This window comes from Myodes glareolus, chromosome 10 (assembly GCF_982192425.1).
Source record: "Myodes glareolus chromosome 10, mMyoGla1.1, whole genome shotgun sequence".
Lineage (NCBI taxonomy): Eukaryota > Metazoa > Chordata > Mammalia > Rodentia > Cricetidae > Myodes > Myodes glareolus.
In genome coordinates this window covers 23102450-23118697 of record NC_142035.1, presented here as the reverse complement: position 1 = coordinate 23118697, position 16248 = coordinate 23102450, and the positions used below count along the sequence as shown (strand labels likewise).

At 49.2% G+C, this 16248-nt stretch overlaps 1 protein-coding gene across 2 annotated transcripts in view; it reads right to left on the bottom strand.

Moving 5' to 3' along the window:
- Positions 1–16019, bottom strand: part of LOC125398715 (fer-1-like protein 4) — a 36913-nt gene extending 20894 nt beyond the window's left edge. For both annotated transcript variants that reach the window (XM_087911077.1, XM_087911078.1), the window contains exons 1-21: positions 15885–16019; positions 15579–15634; positions 15135–15223; positions 14955–15054; positions 11825–11916; positions 11632–11673; positions 10993–11157; positions 10490–10550; positions 10255–10386; positions 9959–10021; positions 9700–9784; positions 9293–9452; positions 8992–9175; positions 8086–8272; positions 7057–7421; positions 6623–6731; positions 6239–6413; positions 6026–6146; positions 5617–5717; positions 447–534; positions 254–370 (exon numbers count right to left, since the gene is read on the bottom strand). In XM_087911077.1, coding sequence (XP_087767203.1) covers positions 254–370; positions 447–534; positions 5617–5717; positions 6026–6146; positions 6239–6413; positions 6623–6731; positions 7057–7421; positions 8086–8272; positions 8992–9175; positions 9293–9452; positions 9700–9784; positions 9959–10021; positions 10255–10386; positions 10490–10550; positions 10993–11157; positions 11632–11673; positions 11825–11916; positions 14955–15054; positions 15135–15223; positions 15579–15634; positions 15885–15963 — 2571 coding nt within the window. In that variant the 5' untranslated portion in view covers positions 15964–16019. The remainder of the gene's footprint in view (positions 1–253; positions 371–446; positions 535–5616; positions 5718–6025; positions 6147–6238; positions 6414–6622; positions 6732–7056; positions 7422–8085; positions 8273–8991; positions 9176–9292; positions 9453–9699; positions 9785–9958; positions 10022–10254; positions 10387–10489; positions 10551–10992; positions 11158–11631; positions 11674–11824; positions 11917–14954; positions 15055–15134; positions 15224–15578; positions 15635–15884) is intronic.
- Positions 16020–16248: the final 229 nt, after the last annotated feature.

Below are 16248 nucleotides of genomic sequence, written 5' to 3'. Positions count from 1 at the left end.
TCCCAAAGCACTATTTCTCCTCACCCATCCCAGCTAGCCACTGTCCCGAACAAAGGCGGTCACACCCACGGCAAGTCAGTCAGCTGTCCTTCAAACAGATCCTGGCAGAACCCTCACTTCCTCACCCCTGACTTCCACATGAAGCGGACAACATACTGGTACCATCCAAAAGACAACTGCTCCATATGCCCAAAGGTCTCCAGGACTGGGGGAGGGAATGTAGAGTAGGAAAGTGTGGTGGGCAAGACATCACCTCCTGAGACAGGAAATGCAGCTTTGCCAGGAGCTTCTTGGCCAGGGTCACCTTCCTTTGCATGGTGCTCTGCCTCAGGCCCCGTAAAAGCTGCACTCCTTGCTTTGCCATTAGATTCTGGAAGGGCAGGAAGAGCATATGAGTAGAAGAACTCAGCTAGGTGCCCTGCTTCCTTCCCATCCCCAGCCTCTACCAGGCTGTGTGACAGTAGTTTCCCTCGGCATCGATCCAGGGCGTTGGGTCGGGTCATCGTCCTGCGCTCAGCACTGAGGCAAAACTGTCTGCAGAGAGAGGCCAGGGACAAGATCAGGACGCCAGAATCACTTCCCTCAGGAAGTGCCTCTTATTTCCTGACTCTTACAGGCCTTCCTCAGAGAGCCTCGCACCCAAACGCACCAAGCACAGGCTGGTCTTTGAACCCTGCAGCAGCCAATATTTAACATCTGCCCTGGCTACTTCAGTTATGGCCATGGATCCTAGCCCTGTGCATGCTAGTTAGAAATGTCTTGCCAGTCCTGCCCCTCCACCCAAGGCCTACAGTATCAGGCCCTACTTGTTTACCTTCTGGGAGAGTCCTACACCCACACTAAGTCAGAGAAGAATGCCTTTAGTCTCTACAAGCCTAACTAGAAAATAGCTGGACTTCCAGGTGAGGTGGTATATGACACCTTTAATCTCAGCACTTGGGAGGCAGAGCTACATGGATCTCTGTGGGTATGAGGCCAGCCTGCTCTACACAGAGAGTTCCAGAACAGCCAGGGCTACATAAAAAAAAAAAAAAAAAAAAAAAAAGAACTGGAACATACCACCAACAGCACACCAAATGCATGATTTCCAGTGACCTCCTCCAACCAATACACATCAAAGCTATGCTGTTGAGATGGCTCAGGGGGAAAGGATGCTGGCTACCTTTATACCAATATGAGAAACCAACTCCTACAAACTGTTCTCTAAATTCCCTATCCTAGCATGATATGAATGTACATGTATGCACACATACACACAAATGCATGCAATTAAAAATAAAATCTTTTTTCATCTTATCAGTTCTTATTCTTTATTATTATTATTATTATTGTTGTTGTTGTTGTTAAAAATTTTCACCTCCTCCCCTCCTCGCATTTGCAATTAAGGATTTAAAAAAAACACATAGAAGTCAAACTTTCAATTGCTCTGTCATATTTTACCTTAATCTATCAGCAAATTATTTACATTCTTTCTTAAAAATCCAGAACCAGTGCCAGGAGATGGTGGTGCACACACCTTTAATCTCAGCACTCGGGGGAGGGGGGAGAGGCAGAGGCAGGCGGATCTCTGTGAGTTTGATGCCAGTCTGGTCTACAGAGCGAGTTCCAGAACAGTTAGGGCTACACTATAGGGTAAAGTGCCAGTGAAAAAAAACCCTGGCCTTGAGACCAGAACCAAAGAAACACACTCTGCCCCTAACCATGACCAATTTAGGAACTGAAATTCAACCAATCCTAGAGCACAAAAACCAACCAATCCTAGAGCATGAAACCCAATCAAGCATGAAATCCAACCAGTCTCTGATCTTGTCTCAAACTCAGGAAATGAAATCCTACCGATTCCCCGACCCTGAAAATCTCCACCTTGGAAAGTTCCACCCCTAAACTGGACAGTGGAGGTGCATGCCTTTAATCCCAGCACTGCGGGGGGGGGGGGCAGGGGGAGTAGGGGGAGCAGAGGCAGGCGGATCTCTGTGAGTTCAAGGTCAACCTGGTTTACAAGAACTAGTTTCAGGATAGGCTTCAAAGATCCAGAGAAACCCTGTCTCAAAAAACAAAAACAAAAAACAAAACAAAACCAAAAAAGGTCTACCCCTAAGAAATTATGTATAAGCCCTGTATCAGTTCATTTTGGGGCTGCCCTTTTCCACCCTGGCAGAGGTAGCCACTCTCCTGGATCTCCATCCAAATAAATCTCTTGATAAGGCTTGTGGTAACAACTTTCCTCAAGCAGAGCAGAGATAAAGCAGCTCTTGCGTCTGGAGCGGAGCAGAACTGATACATTCCCGCCAGGAAACTCCCTCAGCACACAGAGCTCTAACAACTTTCACTGGAGCAGAGCAGAGCAGAGCTGTAACACTTCGGCTGGGGAAACTTTCTCTTGCTGGAGCAGAACTGCTATACTGCAGGAAAGAATGATTATACTCGGGGAAGCTGAGAGAACAGAGCAGAACTGTGACAACCCAGCTGGAGCAGAGTTGCTACACTTGCATTAGGGAAACCTTTCCTACAACACTTTACTGGGGAACCTGTCTCCCACTGGGACAGAGCTGTAGGTAATCCTTGGCTTCAGACTGCCAGGATACCTTTCCATCCAGGGCTGTAATATTTACATCACAGAGAGACTTGCGTCAGGGAAAAAAATTCAGAATCAGGATGGGTATATGACTCAGCAATAGAGCACATGCTTAGCATGAATGAGGTTGAGTTTAATGTCCAGCACTACATGCATGTAATATGCACATCTACACTAGCATCTGGCATCTGACCACTTCTCCCATCTTCCTGCAGGATTACCCAGGCTAAGTGGTCATCATTTCCACTCAGGCCGTCACTCCCTCACTGCACCCAGAATGCTGTCAACTGTTTTCCATCTATTTTGTTCTACTGCAGCTGCTTCTCATCTAAGGGTAAAACACCAAACTCTAAAAATGGCCTGAAAGGTTCGGCACATCTGGTCCATTAACTCCGTCCTCATTAAACACGTCTAGCCCAATGAAGGACAACCCAAGTCACACTGGCCTCTTTGCTCCTCCATAAATTATGTAGAGAGTAACACATCTTTGTGCATACAGATAAGCTCTGAGGAAGCCGGGGAAAGTCAAACACATCACTTGTCTCTTCAATGGAATGAGGTGCTCAGCTGTAGTTTACAATCTGGTGATCCCTTGCTGTCTGATGAGCCAGGCTCTGTCCGTATCTCCTAGAATTTATATTTTACTTATCCCAGCCCTTTCCCCTCTAAGACTTGAGCATTGCTTGTAAGCCTTAAAACCCATCCTCATGGGGCTGGAGAGATGGCTCAGCGGTTAAGAGCATTGCCTGCTCTTCCGAAGGTCTTGAGTTCAATTCCCAGCAACCACATGGTGGCTCACAACCATCTGTAATGAGGTCTGGTGCCCTCTTCTGGACTACAGGCATACATGCAGACAGAATATTGTATACATGATAAAATAAATAAATATTTTAAAAAAAAAAACCCATCCTCATGAAAGATGTTACTTGTACTTTACAACAGCCTAAGTAACTTCTATATTATTTTAGGGCCAGGCCAATCCTGATACCCACAGGCATGTTTATCCCAGTCAGTTTCCCTAGATCCTAAATCTTGGGCACTCTCTCTGAGCTATCAGTACCCATCTTTATGAAAGAGGCCAGATGTACTTTGTAAAGATTCTCAATGTAAATATACCTTTTTAAAATTTTTCTTTTTTGGGGGGCTGGAGAGATGGCTCAGTGGTTAAGAGCACAGGCTGCTCTTCCAGAGGTCCTGAGTTCAATTCCCAGCACCCACATGGTGGCTCACAACCATCTTTAATGAGATCTGGTGCCCTCTTCTGGCCTGCAGACATACATGGAGACAGAACACTGCATGCATGATAAAGAAATAAATCTTAAATTTTTTTCTTTTTTTAATTTTAAATTTATTTTATGAACATTAGTGTTTTGCCTGCATGTATATTTTTGTGTGGGAGAGTTGGGTCCCATGAAACTGGTGTTACAGACAGTTGTGAGCTGTCATATGAGTGCTAGAAATTAAACCCGGGTTCATTTGGAAAAGCAGTCAGTGCTCTAAAAACCATCTCTCCAATCCCCTGCCCCCATCCCTTTTATTTTCAAGACAGGGTCTCTGTACAGCCCTAGCTTTCTTGAAGTTAGCCCTGAAGTTCAGGCTGGCTTTGAACTCACAGAGATTTCCTGTTTCTGCCTCCCAAGTGCTGGGATTGCAGGTGTGCACCACCACTGCCCAGTTTAGGTTGGGTAAGTTTATCTGGAAAGACCCGCCAGAACTGTGGATGGCACTGTCTCGTGGGCTGAGGTCCTGGGTTGAATAAAATGGAGAAGGTGAGCTGAGCCCCATGCGGTTGTCACCCCTGCTTCCTGAGTGTAGATGCAGCGTGGTCACCTGTGTCCTGCTCTTGCTGGAATGCCTTCCCTGCTGCAACGAATGATACCCCCGAAACTGTACCCCCAAAATAAATTCTTCTTTAAGTCATTTTGGAGAACTGTTTTTCACAGCAATGAGAAAAGTCACAGATACTGGACTAAGATCTGTGACTGAACACATTTTTTTTTCCTCTTCTACATCTAGCCATGCTCTGCGAATGCCAACTGTGAACCCTGGGCTGTTTTTGTTTTTGTTTTTTTCTATAGACAATGATCTTGTGCATGTCACACTGGTCTCAAACTTAGGCTGACCTTGAACTTCTGATCCTCCTGCCTCTACCTCCCAAGTGCTGGGGCTACAAACTTGCACCACCATGCCTGGTTTCTGCAGTGCTCGGGATTGATTGCTGGGGATTGGTTGCTGCAGTGCTGGGGATTGACTGCATGCCCAGCCTCCTTTGAATCTGTTTACGTCATTCCCATTGCACGGTTCAGTTCATCTCCTATCACCTAAACTATTACAACGCCGTCTTTAGCAGTCCTGTCTTCTCTCACACCATCACTCTCCCGCTCATCCTTCCTAAAGTCATGAATTAAAATTTCAAGACCTTCAGTGGCTCTCTCCTGTCACCCAGAGAAGAAACCATGGTCACTGCAAAGACATAGCAAGTGCCAGAAGTGTTTGCTGAATGAAGAGAAAACTCTTGAGAAAAGTGTCAGATAGGGACCCAAGTGTCTGGGCAGGTTATCAGATTCATAGCAGGGTGGGTGAAAGGTGAAAGCGACGAGAACTTGTTCACGTGGTTAGAGGGTAAAACTGGGAACGGACTAGCGAAGGATGAGGAGAGTCAGATGGCAGCAGAATGGTTATGCAGGAGGTAAGGAAGATTAAATCAGCATCACAGAGGGGCAACTGGGGAAGCAATGAATCAGGAAGGACCAACAAATGGGTGCGGAAGCTGGCTAGGCTGGATGGAGAAGGGTGAGGTTTTCCTTTCTCAGGACATAGAAGAGGAGAGGAAAGGAGCCTTATAAAGCTGTAGAAGCCCAACACCCTGTGATCTCTATCACATTCCATTGATACGGACATTTCTCATTCTCTTTCTTCTATAGGTACTGGATAAATGCAGCTTGAAACTACCCTTGGTCTAGACAATGACCTTGAGTCTCTTGCTCATCCCAAAACTGGCCAGGGATCGGCAGGTCCTGGACTGACTCAGCTCAGCTCACCTGCTCCCAGCCACCAGCTCTTCCAGAGTCTGCTTGAGTCGTGTGCAGGCACCCAGCCTCGACCTGCGCTGCATCTTCTCAACCTCCCGCAGGCCCTGGTCCTGTGTAGGTTCCAGCAGAAGTCTTGAGGGTCCCTGGCCCATACCCCACCCATGCATACCACCGGTCGGCTTCTCTAGCCCTTCTGTCTCCATTCCCATCCATCACTCTACCCACCCCTCTCCAAGCTCCCACAATTTTGTTCCCCTCAGTTTGCCAAGAAACTTTGAGCCTTGTCTACCCATTTCCTGGTCCTACACCAACAAGGTATGAACTCCACCCCATTCATGTCTATTTTGGAGCCTTCAAAAGCTGAGTCTCTGGTGTCCTGTGGCTGGGCCTTTCCCTTAGGGGGCCGCCTTGCTCTCACCAGCCTCTCTGCTACTTTGCGCACGCTGTTGCTGCAATGCAGGCGCCAAGTGTAATCCTCCCAGCGGCTCCATACATGTAGACAAGGTTTTCGGTGACGCAGAGGCAAGCAGAGGTATGGCCTGGGCCAAACAGAGAGAAGGGAGGGGTTTGGGGGCATCCTGACTGTTTGGGGCTTGTCTATACCCTCTGACAAGTCACTCGGATCACTCACCCATTGCCATCCACAGGCTCAGGCCACTGAGCAGGTGTCCCCAGTAACTCTTCCTCCTCCTGCCCTGACCCTCTGTCCTCAGATCCCAGGAGAGGTTGAGCTTCCAGTGTGCTATCTTGAGTTTCATCAGTCCTTGACCTTTGGCCCAATTGCTCCTCTCTGCATCCTGCAGGACCTGGCCCCCCACAGAGGATCAAACAGAGGATCAAAGGTCAGAACGTCAGGCTGAGGTTTAGATGCATTCCTCCTCCGCAGCCTCTCCCTCAGTAAGGGTAGAACCCACCACTATCCCTGAAGGTGACCGTTCCTCCTGTGGCCTAAAGTCTGAAACAAGAGGGCCCACTCTCAACCCCATGACCTTCAGTGCTCCTCTAGGTCACACACCAATGGAAATCTCCAAGCTGATGGGCTGTTTGGCCAGTGAAGGATCAATCATGGTGGCCTCAAAGACCACTGCAAAAAGCAGGAAATCTTCACAGGGTGCCAGGGCATTCTAGGAAAGAGAATTAGATCAGTTACCACCCTCCCAAGGAGCAGTCTGCTCTTCACAATGCTCACAGAAAGATACTAAGGTCCAGGGGACTCTGGGAGTGTCTTACCTCCTCCTTGGCCCCTGGTAGCTCACCCATACATTAGTCTAGGGGACTGATTCTCCCTGGCCCACTCCCTCTATATAAGCCATGTATTACATCAGCACACATGTGCCCAAACACTAAATTCATATCCACGTTCCCAAATTGAAAACAGCATCACGATGTCTAATGCTCGGAAGGGGATTTACAGGCCCAGAGCTGAGGGTCACCACCAACAACCCCCACCTCTGGCAGAGGCAGCAACTCCTCCACCTCCACCTCCATCGCACTCGGAATCTCAGGTGCATCCCCACTGGCGCTGGCATCCACAGGCTGCAGAACAGCAGCGGGTATCTGATCCTGCTTGGCTTTCTTTTTTTTCTTCTTTCCAGTGAGTCGGGACAACCTGGACCGCTGTGTGGTCTTGGGGGACTTAGGTTCAACTCTGCCTTCCAACACCTCCATGGACACAGCTACCAGAAGTCGGCCCCGGAACCAAATGCCTTCCCCAATGCCTTCGTTGAGACTTTGAAGACCATCCCGGAGCCTGCCACTGGGGAGCGAGCCATAGAGGGGCACCCAGGCTGGACCGAAAGTGGGTTTAAACCCCGCTGTGGGGGACAAGAACAGGTTTTGTTTCGTTTTGTTTTTTTAATATTTGTTTATTGTGTATACAATAATTTGTCTGTGTGTATGCCTGAAAGCCAGAAGAGGGCACGAGACCTCATTACAGATGGTTGTGAGCCACCATGTGGTTACTGGGAATTGAACTCAGGACCTTTGGAAGAGCAGGCAATGCTCTTAACCGCTGAGCCATCTCTCCAGCCCCAAGAACAGGTTTTGGAGGGGAGCACAGGGTAAACGGAGACTGCTCTGGACTGTACACCCTTGTATCCTCCAGATGGGGGAGGGGAAGAGGAGGGAACAGAGCTGTGACAAACAGTAGCAAACCGAGGACCTCCCTAGGCTTTAGGGAGAGCTGAGGCTGGGGTGGAACTACCGATGTGGTCATTGAGGTGCTGGATGGTGGATACTGAAACCTCAGATTTCAGAGTGGTCATTACACAGCAAGGCTTGACTGGAGCAACCACTGTGTTTGAGCTCGTGAAGCCAGGGGCGGGGTCATGGTCAGAAGGAGGAGCCTGGCTTAGAACAGTTCCTTCTGGGGAAACGATGGTTCTACCTAATGTGCCTGTGTTCTAAGGATGGTCTTTGTTCTGAGGGACTAATGTGAGCCAGGGCAGACGGTGCCCCACACGGGCCAGTCATCCTCACCCGCGCGGCCAGAGTTCGAGATCTGCCTCAGGTCCAGCACGTGCGTGGCGAGTGCCACATCCAGGAGCGGCGCATCGTCACGCAGCTGCAGGCGAAGGCTACGCGTTAGTGGCGGGAAGAGTTCCATAAAGCTCAACTGCTCGTTCCACTCGGGCGCCGCCTCCTCTCCACGCACCGAAGTCTCACCCTGAAGGAAAGTCGGGTGGAGGAGGTCAGTGCGGGTCCAGAAGATGGTTCTGTAATGACCTGAGTTTGGTCCCCAGGTCGTCCCTGTAGGTTGTCCTCTGACCTCCAGACGTGTGCCACGGCACTCAGAGCACCCACACACGTACACAGAACAAATTATAAAGGCTGGAGAGATGGCTTGGTGGTTAGTTAAGAGCGACTGCTTTTCCAGGGAGCGGTTTTTGTTTGTTTGCTTGTTTTTGGTTCCTAGTCCACACATGGAGCAGTTCACAACCATCTGTGACTCCAGCTGCAGAGGCCTTCGTGGGCACCTGTACTCAAGTGCACAGAATTCCACACAGATAGTCCTGCATGCACATAATTAAGAATAAAAATAGCCAGGTGCTGTGGCGCGTGCCCGTAATCCTACCAAGCAGATCTCTAAATTCCAGGCCAGGTAGGGCTACATAACAAAACCATGTCTCAAAATGAATAAAGATATCTTTTCTTTTTCTTTTTTTTTTCTTTTTCAAAACAGGGTTTCTCTGTAGCTTTGGTGCCTATCCTGAAACTAGCCCTGTAGACCAGGCTGGCCTCAAACTCACAGAGATCAGCTTGTCTCTGCCTCCCAAGTGCTGGGATTAAAGGCGTGTGCCACCACTGCCCAGCAAATGAAGATATCTTTAACAAATAATTTTTAAAATACTCGAGGTGAGGCATAGGGGGACAGGAGTGACTTACCTGCTGTCCCAGGAAGCTCACCCGCACATACGGGTCCAGGAGGACGTGCTGGTCATGCAGGGCACGGGCCAGACTGCCTAGTAGCCCTGTGCGCACTGTGGGAAGACCCTCTGCACGGTAGACGCGTACACGCAGGCGAGCCCATGGCCTCTCGGCCTGCACCCCACGGGGCAGGAGTAGATTCCTAGGAAGAGCCCACACTGAGGAGTAAAGCTGGAGCCTGAGCCCCTCTGCTCCTCTGACCCCCACCCCCCAGGCCAGGTCTCATCTAGTTCTCCATTCCCACCGCACCCCAGCTCACTTCTCAATGTCTGAACTGGTCCCCGGGCACGGGGGTGGCAGAGGAAGGGGAAGGTCCCCACGTGCCCTCACAGACAAAGTGATCTTGACGAAGCCCTTGGTCCCCGAGCGGGTGTCACGGGGGTCATGCAGAGGAGCCCACTTTTGATGGAAGTACCCATCTAAGGATAGAGGGACAGAACGAGGAGTGAGTCCTTTCAGGACATTGGACAATGGCTGGGGTTTGGGTCAAAGCAGCCGGTCCCCCTAGAGAGAACAGCCCGAGTACAAGAAAGGCCAGCCTTCACAAGAGATAGCTATCTCAGAAGTTAGTGCACGAGGAACAGCGTGGGTGAGTGACCAGAGAGAGCTCAGTTTCTGGAGTCTTGGTGCGTGTGAATGAGTTTGAGTGATAGGAGGGTTCAATACCTGGCTGGTCCAAGGCCACGCCCAGATCCATCCTGAAGGTGCCTATCCTAGTGGCCATAAATGGGAGAGTCTGCGAGTGGAAAACCTGGGGAGAGAGGTGTTAGTCCTGGTGCGTTGGCCCCTTACTGCCCGCCCCTTCGTTGAGTCTCACTCTATAGCCCTGGCAGGGCCTTGAACTCATGGCGCTCTTCCTGCCTCAGCCACCTACATACTCAGGTAGGCACTGTCCTTTTGTTGACCAATCCTCTTTCCTACTCACAGTGATCTCCAGCAGCAAGTCTTGTAGATGGAGCCGAGTCTTGTGAAATTCGAACAAGAAGTACTGGGTTGAGTGAGAAAAGAGAAGGGAGAGAAGGTGTGACGGGCTCATTCAGCTGGCCCCAAAATCGTGCAAAGAAATGCGGTCCCTTTCCTAAAAGATGCCTGCACACTCTTCCTTCCCAGAACCGCGCATCTTTGCATCCAGGCCCCGCCCTCTCCAGGAATGAGGCCTGTCTGGTTCACACCCCCCACCCCCATTCTCTCAGGCCCACCCTCTTCCTTGATCGCGCTCACCTCGTTGTAGAAGGGGCAATTGGTTCCACGCTGTGTTGTGGTCACGCGGCGTTGTTCCCCCACGCGCACAGCCACATAGGGGTTAATATTGACTCCCACCAGTTTCTGGGCCTCAAGTACTGTAACCCCGACCTAAGTAAGGAATGCAAAAGAGGGAAGAGAGTGAGACCTGCCTGGATAAGGGGAGAACCCTGGGAGGTTCCACGAGGGTTAGAATATGGCACAAGAGCCATACCTGGAAGTCCTGGGCTCTGCACACCTGGAAGGGATCCCCACGGGGCAGGCCTAGGGTGCGGCTGTAGAGAAGCGTAGGGTCAACGTTACTTCACCTTCCTCACCCACCCACACACGCAGTTGCCTGGTGCTGGCATGTCGGCTCTGCACCATGAACTTTTGAGGTCTAAGTCCTCTCAGATTGCGTTGCTCTGCCTTCATCTCAGACCTACATCCAGAGTTTGACTCAGTCCTGGAGCTCTGAACCCATTTGTTTGCTCAGACAAAGTTGGTTGAGATCTGCTAGGTGCCAACACTGTTCTAAGAGCTCTAACACTGACAAAACCTATCCTAATCAAATTTCTTTACAAACTGGTGTGAGCCACTATAACTGACTCTGACCATGACTGTGTGGGTCTATAAGGGAATGACCCTTGACGCCCGAGTATCCACCTGGTGTAGATGGGTGTGGCCTTACGTGTGTGAGAAAGACTGACTCACTGACGGGGCGTGAGAACACTTTACCTTTTGAGGGGGCTGAACACCACCCCAGAAATCTCCACGTCAGGCTCGTCCTCCAGCTCCGGCTCCAGCTCCAGCTCATTCTCTCCGTCATCCTGTGTTCCTAGGCTTCGAGCTAGCTTGCGGCCCAGAGCCACTGCCCGACGCTCCAGCCGGGCCTCCCCGGGCCTGACGGGAAAAGCCCTCAAAGGTCATGCCTAACCTGTCACCTGTTGCTGGGTATCCCTTGTTTTTGCTTATTTTAGGATTGACCTTTGACCTTCAGATTGACCGCACACACACACACTTATTCTGAGACTAATTCTTTTCTTTTCTCTTTTCTTTCTTTTCTTTCTTTTCTTTCTTTTTCTTTCTTTCTTTCTTTCTTTTTTTTTTTTTCTTTTTTTTTTTTTTTGAGACAGGATTTCTTTGTGTAATAGCCCTAGCAGTTTTGGAACTCCCTTTGTAGACTAGCTGGCCTTGAACTCACAGAGATCTGCCTGGGATTAAAGGTATATGCTATCACATCATTCTAATTTCAGAACCCAAACCTACTGCAAGGATTGACCTCTGACCTTATAATTCATTCATCCAAATCTCAGACCCTGGAACTAACTCCCCAGGCTGACCCCTGTGGCTCGCAGCCAACTCCCACATACTTACTCCGTCTCCTGGAAGCCCATATTGGGGATGATCAGTTCTGAGCTGGGAGGAGAACAGAGAGGGTGAGACCTGACCTCTAAATGGTAACCTGGTGAGAACACGCTCAGGGTCACAGTGCCCAGCAGACCAGAGAGGGGGTGAATGCTCCTTTTTTTCTCTTCAGGGCGAGTTGCTTAAGTTTCTAGAAGATTACCTGTCTCGAATGGGTGTCCCAAAGTCTTCCTCCGCCCAGGTTCCAGCAGCTCCCTCAGGGGGCTGATACTTTAAGTCAAGCTCCACCTGGATCTGAAAAAGATAGGGTGCCCGTGGGTCCCCCCAAACTGACATGGGGCTAAGAGAGTACCAGAACAATGCCTTACAAGCCCTCTGCAAATAGAGACACTTTGGGCAATGTCTGTAGTAATGTGTTCCTCTCTGACTATCGATAATGTCAGCATTCCCAATCTTCTGCATTTGGTAGCTGCTACAAGAAGTGGTGTCAGTTTTAATGACATGACCCCTGGTAGGTCAGCTACACTCCAAGGCAGGCCCCACTCCTAAGAGTAGTTGGGCCATGCAAACTGAACTGTTGTCAGGGGATGAAAAAAAGAAGAAGAAGAAAACTCACAGCTGGGTGGGAAAGGAGGTGAGGGTGAACAGGAGACACATGGGAAGAGCTGGGAATGAATATGATCAAAATATAATGATTTAAGTTCTCATAGAATTAATAAAGAATATTATTTTTAAAATATCCACAACCTTCTTGAGAACTCAGGGCAATGGTCTGGGGAGATGGCTTAGCAGGTTCAAGGATGCTTGCTGGCAAGCCTGACAACCTGAGTTTGATGCCCAGCACCTACAGGGGGAGGAGGAGAACCAACTCCTAGAAGGTGTCTTTTAGCTTCTACACATATGCTCACTCACACGTAAAATATGTTTGATTGGGTGGTGGCGGCACACACCTTTAATCCCAGCACTCAAGAAGCAGAGGCAGTTGGATCTCTGGGTTCAGAGGTCAGCCTGGTCTCCAGAGTGAGTTCCAGGACAACCAGGGCTACACAGAGAAACCCTGTCTCAGAAAACCAAAATAATCAAAATAACTAACTAAATAAATAAATGTTTAAGGGACTAGAGAGATGGTTCATCTGTTAAGAGCACTGGTTGCTCTTCCAGAGGACCTAGGTTCAATTCCCAGGACAAACATGGTGACTCACAAGCCTCTCTAATGGGATCTGATTCCCTCTTCTGGCATGCAGGTATACATGTAGACAGGGCACTCATATACATAAAGTACATGAATAAATAAATCTTAAAAATAATGCTTAAAATAATTTTTTTGAGACAGTGTTTTAGTGTGGTCTGGAAGTCACTATGTAAACCAAGCTGGCCTGGAGCTCAGAGAGATCCACCTGCCTCTGCCTCTGCTGGGATTAAGGGTGTGAACTACCTCACTCAGTTATTAATAAAAAAAGGAAATAAGTGAAAAGGACTGAAGGCTGAGGATCCAGCTCAGTTGGTAGAGAACTTGCCTAGCATTCAGAAAGGCTTGGGTATTGGACTCAGCAGCATTGTAAACAAACAAATCTAAGCCTGGAAACTATAAAACAAACACTTAATAAACAGCAGCAAAATTCAATTTCAATGTGCAAGTTATCTCTTGAGCCTATTCTTTCTCTGTTCTTGGCCTTCACAGCCCTGCATGGCTGGTCCCTGACAACTTTTGCAGCTCCATCTCATTCTAGGTTTCTGTCCTGCTCAGCACCCCAACTATGCCCCATCAGCACACAGGGATTTTCCACAATCAGGCTTCTCTTTCTGAACTTCCTCATTCCTACCTAGTTAGCACCTAGAACCTCCAGTTCTGAACTCAAGCATTGTTTCCCCAGAGAAACTCTTTCGACCTCCCTATCCAGGTCACAAACTGGTTATACTCTCATAGACTCCTATCTGTAGTGATATTTTGTTTGTAATCTAATAAATAAAGCTTGCCTGAAGATCAGAGTGCAGAGCTAAGCCACTAGAGACCAGGCAGTGATGGCACACACCTTTAATCCCAGCACTCAGGGGACAGAAGCGATTGGATCTCTGTGAGTTCAAGGCCACCCTGGGCCCCCCCACCCCTACCCCCCCACCCCCGCAAGATTAAATCTGTCTAAAAGAGAAACAGAGCTCACACAAAGGTGGTCCCAGCACTTGGGATCACACAATTTTGATCCCAGCCCTAGGGAGGTAGAGACAGGAGTGATATGGCTGGATGGAGAGAGGAATGTAAGGCAGAAGACACGAGTTCAGATGCAGTCTGAGGTTTTGTAGAGAGAGTTATTGTTTGAGTATGCAGTCTGAACATGCAGTCTGAGGATTCAGTCTGAGCATGCAATCTGAGGTTTCACAGAGGCAGCAATCAGTTTGAGGAATCATAGAGACAGGATCACCACTTTGGTCTGAGCATTGGTAGAGCTAAGAACTCTAGTGGTTGGCTGCTCTGATCCTTCAACTTTCAGACCCTGATATCTGATTCCAAGTTTTTATAATTAAGAATAATTAGAATTGCCGGGCAGTGGTGGCGCATGTCTTTAATCCCAGCACTCGGGAGGCAGAGGCAGGCGGATCTCTGTGAGTTCGAGGCCAGCTTGGTCTACAAGAACTAGTTCCAGGACAGGCTCCAAAGCTACAGAGAAACCCTGTCTCGAAAAACCAAAAACCAGAAACAAACAAAAGGATAATTAGAATTTGTGCTACACTTACCAGCCCTTCTGTAACACTCACCAACAGCAAATTTACTTCTGCCTACATGGATGCTTGCTCAGTGTTGGACCCCCTTGGTTCAGCTACTGAGCTTCAAGAAAGCAAATCTCTATTTGCTTTTGCTTACCGTTGAATCCCTATTGCTCAACATCATCCTTGAACTTAACCAATGATTGAATTTAAAAAAATAAAAATAAAAACGTAAATCTGGCTCTCCATCATGTAAATGTGGAAACAGCTTAGAGGTGCTGAACTCTTCTAGGCTCTCCAGTGGGAAGTGGCCGATCTGAGATTTGAAGCCAGGTCTACCTCTTCTAAGGATAGGCAACCTTCCATGAAATACAAGGAAAATCCCACTGGGTACATCATTGTCCATAAGAAAAAAAGTGAGTCTACCCCAGATCCAAGGAGCAACAGTACACTCACCCTACCCTCCAGAACTCAGAAATAGCCTACTTCTGGCCCATGTAGGACTCAGGCAGGGGCTACCGGAAGGGAGCCTAAGCTGGGGTGCTTGTGGCCCCTGCTATCTGGCTCAAGTTTTCCCCCTTAGTCTGGAGAAGTCCCAGGCTTGCTGATGGTGGGCTGCTGGTACTCACTGGGGAAACTCGGAGTTTCTCATCCACTAGGGCTTCCCTCAGCACCAAGTGCCCAGCACTTTGCAACTGCTGCAGGGAGATCACCAGCGTCCCAAGGGGCCTAGAAGAATGGCATAGAGCAGAAGAGTGAACCAGGTGGTGACAGCAAGCCATTCCCTGGCTTCCTCCAGTTCTGCTTACCTGGGGCTGAACACACGGCTACAGTTGACCACCTGTACAGAGAGACTCTCCCCAGCCAGTGGAGATCCATAGTGCGGCCAACGAAACAGCTGGAGACAGGGAGACACTCATAACCACATGTGGGCTGCCCCTCACAGAGTCTATTCCCAACTGTCCAAATGTGAGGCTACCTCCAGGACTGATCTCCCAAGCCTGGAACAACCCCCACCCAACATAAAGTTGACTTCAGTCTAGGGCTGATTTGAGACTCACTGCCAATCAAGAATTAATCCCGCTAATGTTGAGAATGACATCTCAAACCAGGGCAGACCTTTCAACCCTGAGATTCACATCATTTCTGGAGACCACACCTTCCAAGCCCAGAAATGACCCCTTGTGCCCCAGTATGGAGCCCCCCCTCAAAAAATACTGACTTCTTCCCAGCTAGGAACTGGCTTTACAGACCTCACCAACATCTGCTTCTCGGCCACAGTGAATTTTCCTTGTTTTCTGGGTAAAGCCTGCTCAAAAGTGAAACTAGTTATTTATCAGCCCCTCCATAGACACACATCCTTTACCTCATCCACCCATGGGCCAGTGTCTAGTTCCCAGCCATGCTTAAAGAAAAGTAGAAAATAGGAAAAGAAGTTGAAGCCGGGGAGAAGGGAGACAGGTTAATGGGATAGCAAGGATTTAAGTTGGAGTCTAGGGAATGAAGAATGTAAAACTCCCCAATTCTAAAAGCCCTCAGACCATTCATGCAAGTCTCACCCCGAAAGCAGAGCTTCACTTGTCGGTCGTGGATGCCCGGCAGCCCTGTTATGTGTCTCACACACACGATCAGAGCCATGGCCACCGAGGCTCTGGCTCTCAGTCTGCCCGCTTGCCCTTCTGCCCACCTGTGTTGTCCATGACTCACTGGGCTCACCCAGCAGGTTCAGCAATCCCTTCCCTTTAGTCAAACATACAGGGGGCAGGCCTGGAGGTCATGGGTGGGAAGGATTGAGGGCTGAGGGGTGGGGATCAGGTCCCTGTGGTCAGCACAGAACTCTGCCTGTACCATCTGCAGGATGGCAAGGAGCTCAGTCTGTATCTCATCTTTATGGGATGGGACCTGGGATAGGGTATGGATGGA